This window comes from Brassica napus, unplaced genomic scaffold (genome assembly GCF_020379485.1).
Source record: "Brassica napus cultivar Da-Ae unplaced genomic scaffold, Da-Ae ScsIHWf_1314;HRSCAF=1877, whole genome shotgun sequence".
In the NCBI taxonomy this organism is placed as follows: domain Eukaryota; kingdom Viridiplantae; phylum Streptophyta; class Magnoliopsida; order Brassicales; family Brassicaceae; genus Brassica; species Brassica napus.
In genome coordinates this window covers 130,241-137,904 of record NW_026014730.1, presented here as the reverse complement: position 1 = coordinate 137,904, position 7,664 = coordinate 130,241, and the positions used below count along the sequence as shown (strand labels likewise).

The window sequence follows — 7,664 nt, the reverse complement described above, 5'->3', positions numbered from 1 at the left end:
ATGTAGAAAAATCTATGGCTGAAAGATAGTCACAACTCACAACCGAAGTAAAGAAACTGTCGAGAGAGACATGACATATAGCCATATAGGGTAACTGAAATTAACTAACCATACGTTGCATTCAATTTCTAATTTTCTTTTTTTTGTTTACTTACAAACCGCCCACAAGAGTTTATGCCTCGAGGTATGACACTGAACTAGTTTTCTTTTCTATACTTCATAGTTTAGTAATACCAAGACACAACCTTTAACTGCAGATTATCTTCTGTATTTTTAAATGATCATATAATTTAATTTAAGGTTATATAAAATGTATTTAACATCAAGTAAATTATAAAGGAGCTTCGTACGTTTTTTAGGCCCTAAATAATGGTAAATTAGAGAAAGTGTGATGAAAATAGGCAGATTAAACCACATCGTGGTGGTCTAGTAGTTTTCACTAGAAAAGGAGTTGCCCTGTTGGTCCAGACCAGGAATCGATTCTCTTTTAGTACGAAATTATTAGCTCCACATGTGGCCACGCGGATATGGACCCATGTTTACGGCCCATTTGAATATCCGGAAGAAGATCCATCCGTGGATTGCACTTTTTATCTGGAGATTAGGTCTGTGTTTTTAATAGATCCGGGTTTAATCTTTTACAGTTACAAAAAAAAATAGATTAAATTTAGATCTATTTTTCCTTTGGTAAATTGTGATGATAATAGTACATTATTAGCTTCGAGAACATCGTTTTCTGTGTGTGTGGCTATAGAATACTCGTAGACCTTAATTATTGTTTATTCTGATGGAAACGAGTACGTTTGGCTTCAACTCGACTCATCTTTTAAAATTTAAGAGCATTACTTGAATTTCATGTAAATATTATGTATGTAAAAAGACTCTGTCTAAATAGACGCAATAATGCATTGTTTTTTCAAGTTATTTGGAAAACATCAAGACTCTACAAAAAAGTTTTCTCAACTAAGAGATCATTCATATATCACAAACGTAGAATTTGAGGGCGGATAATCTAGCACGAAGTTTTAGAAAGCAACTGTCTTTCGTTGCTCACATAGATGCATAGTTACCGGTGTGGTTTACAGAGTCAATATGAATATGTTTAAGTTGATGACAAAAAAACAAGTCAATTCATATTGTTACTTTGTTAAATAATAGATGATGAAACCAGAAGAAGACAACTAATGCATCTAGATAGTTTCTCCATATATCGTGTGATTCGTGTTGATAATATATGCATATATGTGTGTGTGGATGTATAACAATTGGGTGGGTGATGGACCCTCCTATTAACCCAACCACCTTTGTCTCTATTTCCACCTTCCCATGTCCCTTAGAACATGGAGCAAATTATGGCAACTCGTCTCCATCCTCCATCTTATTTTTCTTTTAATTATTTAGAATTTTTCTTATATTTATATATTTCTGGTAATAACTACTTAATTTTTAAACAATAATACTAGAGCTTGACCCATATGTCCGTTCGGATAAAATTACATTTATAAATGAATAGCTTTAATATAATCATAAACATTTTAAATATATGATTTACATTTTAATATTATATATAATGTAATTTTATTTTTTTATGTTTTTAATTTTATAATTTATTTTTTGTTTAGCTCTATGAAGAGTAGTATGTACAATGTTAAGTCGGAATATTGAGTCGCGAGGAAGATCCTAAAGCAAGATTATGAGATTGTATACTCAGAGCCAAGTATCACTAAGCTTCAAGCCTTCGCTTGGACAAAAATGCACCTCAGAATATGCGCCATCTAATATGGCAGATTGTAAAATGACATATACTTGTAATAATGAATCTAACACATTGTCATATCCGATGTGATAATTATTGCGTTAGATGTGGAAAACTTGATGAATTTGTGACCCATGTAATCTTTGATGTCCACTATCTTTACAAACATGAGAATTATCGTTGACGCCTTCTAGTCTGAACATATTTTTTTGGTTTTGAATGTCTACACTAATCTAGATGATAATTTCTGGTTGAAGATAGAATTGACAATCTATAGGGGGATAAAAGTCCTTATTCATGTATAATTTGGTATCTTCGGAAACCTCAGAATGATAAATTATTCAGAAGAATCAATTGACATCCACTTGATCTGATCATACCTGCGAAAAGAGAATGCCAAGTTTGGTATGCAGCAAATACAACACCCACTATAGAGATGCAACCATCAGATATAAAATTTCCATAAATCGTATGTTTAATGACGGTTCATGAACTATTACATCACAATACAATTGTTGTGGATGAGTTTAAAACTATATGTTTAGAAAAATCCAACTTATGGATATGGAAAAATAAAAGAGACAAGTATCTTGTTTACATTCGGAGCTAGAAGCACTTTATTGGATAATGAAAAATGTGCTAATTATTATACATGTCAGGATTTTGGTTCGGATTGCAAGGACTTATTCGCAAAATTAAGGATCTTCAGCCATGCCAAGCTTTTCAGCGGAGATAGCAGTAATGCAAAGAAGATTTCAATAATTCAAGCGTTTCTATATACCTTGGGTTCATAATATGATTGTTGATTTATTAGTTAGATATGAACTATCTTTTCTATGTATTTGATTTTTGTTGGTTTATCTATTCAATATAATATTTTCCGTTGCAAAAAAAAACATTATGTTATAGTCATTTAATATTGATTATATACTTTATAAGTTATATCGTATCTTTTTAGTAGACTGTCGGCAAAACACACAAAGTTGATGTTAGAAACAAATAAACTCTTAACATTTTATATACATATTATATGAGCCAAATAAATACTCTACATTATAATGTAGACTTTTAGTAAAATTAGTACGTATAGAATGTAGACTTATAGTAAAATAACTAGGTAATAACATGCGCCATACGCAGAATGACATATTTTATAAAATATTTATTAAACAAATAATTTATACTTTATAATATTTTAAAATAAAATAAGATATTTACATATAATTTAATAATTTCATTAATTGTAAACTCAATTTAATTCAAGTATGATATTGTTTGTGAAATTTTGAAATTGAAATAGTTATAGATTCTCAAATGTTATCTAATTTTTTTTTTTTGTCATCAACTCAAATGTTATCTAATGTAAATTATATTATATATATATATACAGATTTATAATTTACATATCTATTAAATAAGGTTTTCTACTCATATGATTAATGACCATTTATATATTTTTATAATAAAAGTTACAAACTAATGATCACAAAATTTTCAATTTGAGATATTTAACATTTTAAATAATTTATAATTATTTTTAAAATTCAAAATATAAAAATTATTTTTATTATATGGTTATTGTGATTATTTAATTTATTTTAGTAATATAACATTAAATAAAAATGATAGAGGAAATAAATTGTTATAATTTTTTTATTATTTAGTATCATTAGTTACAATATATATTTGAATTCATATTAGACAATTCCGTATTTTTTATTTAAGAAAAATGAAGGCTATTTAATGTATTTTGTGAGAGTGCATATGATGACGAGATGTGAGCATTTTTAATAAGAATCATTTTAAGGCGACACATAAACATTTCTGGTGAGAAGAATTGTGGTGACGACATTTAATCATTGCTCTTTCAAAATGTTTCTGAATTAATATATAGGAGATCTGCCAACTACACATGTACAACTTTCAGAAAATAAAGAGAATTCTTCTAAATCTGTGTAGCTTCTTCATGGAACTTTGGATTCAAAATAACATCATGACATTAAATGTCCGCCTACACATATATATGACCATATTAGTTTTCATTTAAATATCCATAGATAGTGTTTATCTGTGAATTGCATCTTCGTTTGATAGTTAGTTATTTTTATAGATCTGGAATATCCGCAGATTACTAATTGAACAAATTTTTTTTTTTTAAAAAGCTTAAAAACTTGCTAAAAATAACCCTCACATATTTGTTTTTTGGATAAATAGGTTATTCTTTGTTACAATTTAAATACCATAATGTCATAAGATGGCTACGCTATTGGCTACTGAACCCACGGTTTTTTTTTGTAACATGAACCCACGATTAATTCCTCTGACAACAACGGTGATTGTTTAGAAAGAAAGAATTACACTCAAAGGCGGTTTTAAGTTATTTATGACACAATAAAGCAGTTTATGCTACATACACACTTTACTCTAGCTTTATCAACTATCGTTCAGTTGTTCAATTTAAAACAAAATTATATTATAAATAGTATGACCCACTTTCATCTCTCTTATCTTCTTGATCCACTTTCATTTCTCTTTTATTTATTTTTCTCTGAAACTTTCTTATCTTCTTCATTTTAAAATCTTTGATTTCCAATCTTTTTTTTTCAAAAGATTATCTCTGCAAAATTCAGATTGAGCCACTAATTGAACTCATAGTGACTGATTTACATCACAGACCACAAATATCATGATTGATATAAGTTGACAAGTTTTCCACCGCAATTGATAGGTACGAAGAGCTCCACTACCATCTCTTTTCTTCTATACATATCTTCTCTTCTGCAATATCTCAAGTTTGATGGGAAGCCTCAACCTCGTGCCCTCAGCCTCTCTTCCACGGTGTCCCAAGAGGTCTTCGTGGTGATCTCAGCCTCTCTTCGTGCCTCTGGTGGACCGTAAAGGGAAGTCGCCACCGCATCCGAGATTATATCGCCATTGTTAAACCTTGAAATTAAGTTTCCTTAATTTTCATATGTGATCCTTGTAATTTTAAATATTTCCACTACTATCTTAAAACTTTCGGATTTGCAAATAAGTCCTCTTCAGTTAACCTAAAACTTCTAAATTTGCATTTTAGACCCTATCGAATGAAATGAAGAACTAAATGTACCAAAACCCTCTAAATACATCTTTTTAACAACTATACTCAGAATCATTAATGATTATTAAATATCATAATTTGAGAAATGTACAAATGAATATGTGTACATGTATCATTTCGTATAATATTGTACACATGGACAGTAGAATATATATGTACACGTTGCTGATATTTGACACACTGAGTACCTTTCAAGTATCATTCAAAATGTGATTTTGGGTTTTTGGGTTTTAACCAGACAATGTGATTTGCGGTTTTAGTGGAGAAATACGAATCTAATTATGATTGTTTTAATTGTGATCTTGTATGCAATTGTGGTGCGGTTTGTTTATATATAAAGAACATATGAATTGTACACATGTACACTTTGAAGTTGATGTACATATGTACACCATGAAATAGATGTACATATACAATATGAGCATTTAAATATTATTGTATCTTAATTAGTTAATTTAGATTATTTAAGTAGCATTTAGTTGTTAATATTGTAGTTGCATACATAATTGCATAAGACAGTTTGTGGAATGCATATATGTGTAAATTTGTATATGTTTATATGTGTATATGTGTACATGTGTATGTATCCATCTTCACTTGTGTACATTGTATATCATTAAAGCAATGTACCGTACAATCATGCCTCTTCACTAAAATCGCAAATCAAATTGTCTGGTTAAAAACCCAAAATCACCTTTTGAATGATACTTTAAAGCTACTCAGTGTGTCAAATATCTTCAATGTGTACACATATATTCTACTGTCCACGTGTACCATATTCTCCGAAATGATACATGTACACCGATTCATTTGTACATTTATCAAATTATAATATTTAATACTTTTATGTACATATATGTATAGAAATATGTTATATTACATTTTAAATTTATATCTACATATTGTAGGGATTGGATTGAGCAATTAAAAGTTTTTGGACAATTGAAAAGGATGTATCAAATTTGATAGTTTGGGTCAAACTGATAATAACATAAAAAATAAAGGACCAAATGTAAAAATATGAGAAAAAACTCCATTGTTGCCCGAGCTTCACCGTACAACACAGTAGTGGATTCTGACCACGAGGCGGATGAGTTGCAGAGCACGACGTGGAGGAAGCTTGGTCATGTTGATTCATGGCGAAGGAAAAGATAACCCGCAATTGAACTGGGCTGAGGTTTATCGGAGTTACAGATGAGGACCAGGAAGCACAGTGAAGATGAGCTGTGAAAACAGAAAAGATGAGATTGTGTTTTTATTTTGTGAACTAAAACAAAAAAGAAAACAAGATCTAAGAAAAAAGAAAAGCGAAAGAAGATAATAAATTAGTGGATCTTACAGATTATGCTTTAGTTATACTTTAGTTAGTAATGAATGGAATATGTTAAAAAAATTAAGAAAAAGTGTCATAGGAGTAGAAACTGTCTTATTGTGTTATAAAAAACTTAAAACTGTTTTTGAGTGTTAATAACTCTGTTTAGAAATCTACTGAAAGATCAATGATTCATATAATTTTTTACTGAATATATATACACAAGCAGATGCATACATACACATTAATTATTAAAAATCCAATGTAACCGTAAGACTACTATTAATTACTATATTTGCCCAATTATATTCATCGCTCTAGAGTGTAATATAATATTAATTGTTGAAACTTGAAAGTGTTGAGAGCCGGCCAACGAATGCAACATAGGAGTAGTCATATAAAGCAGTTAACTTAGGTGCTCTCAATACACACAACACGAAAACCATTTTCATCAACCCCAAGAACACTTTTCTTGTTAAGCTATAAGTTTTTTTTTCTTTTTTCTTTGGTGACTATGGAGATTGAATCTGTGAGATGTGAGTGTTGTGGATTGATGGAAGAGTGTACACAAGATTACATTAGTGAAGTCAAATCCAACTTCGACAACAAATGGCTCTGTGGTCTTTGCTCAGAAGCCGTGAGAGACGAAGTCAGTCGCCGGAAGATGACTACTGTTGATGAAGCTGTTAGGGCCCATGTGTCGTTTTGTGGGAAGTTTAAAGATAATCCGGCTGTTCTTGTGGCCGACGGTATGAGGCAGATGCTAAGGAGGAGATCCGGCGACCTGACTTCCTCTGCTTCCAAGAAATTTGGCAGATCTAACTCCACCAAGTTGTACTAAATAATGATCTTTTTCTTGTTTTGTTAATTAATTAATGTATAATAATAATAATAAAAAATTATGTATAATATTTTATGTATTTTTTTGTTTAACTGTCATAAATGATGGTCGGTGATGCTATAACTGATCAGTTGATTATATTCAGATTTGTCAATTTAGTTTATCTAGTTTTGATCTCTATTGACATTGGTTCTTCTCTTAAGCTAATAACAATTTGGCTAAAAAAGTTCCAGGATGTAACCACAATGCCTAATTTTCAGTTCATTGAAATGAGATCAACATTTTCAAGAAGATACAAAAGTTATATTTCGGCTACTAATAAGTTATGAGTGTAGGTTCATAATTACCCCAGGTCGGAAAACAAAAACAAACATGTCAAGTTAGTTCTTTTGACTTTGCCAGTAATCGAACTCGTGACTTCGAATACCCATAACCTTAGTGTTCTATCTTTCTTAGTCAGATATTACACTCATTAGTAGGCTCTTGGAGCCGTCTCTTGCTCCACACAAGTTATCACATTCTTAATCTGAAAACAAAGATATATTTAGTGCTTCTTGGAGATGCTCACACTCACGCACACACAAAGGCTTTCTCTTCAATTTGGTCATATGTAGCCCATTTATGTACAGGGTCATATCGATAGTAATAGTAATTA

At 30.5% G+C, this 7,664-nt stretch overlaps 1 protein-coding gene across 1 annotated transcript; it reads left to right on the top strand.

The window, feature by feature from the left end:
- The first annotated feature begins 6,456 nt into the window (after positions 1-6,456).
- LOC111212426 lies at positions 6,457-7,189 on the top strand. Its single transcript, XM_022713965.2, has one exon. The coding sequence runs from the start codon at positions 6,683-6,685 to the stop codon at positions 7,007-7,009; it is 327 nt and encodes a 108-aa protein (XP_022569686.2). The 5' UTR covers positions 6,457-6,682; the 3' UTR covers positions 7,010-7,189.
- Positions 7,190-7,664: the final 475 nt, after the last annotated feature.

What these genes read in the sequence shown, in the direction of transcription:
- LOC111212426 (XM_022713965.2), top strand. Translation starts at nt 6,683, where the DNA reads ATGGAGATTGAATCTGTGAGATGTGAGTGTTGTGGATTGATGGAAGAG.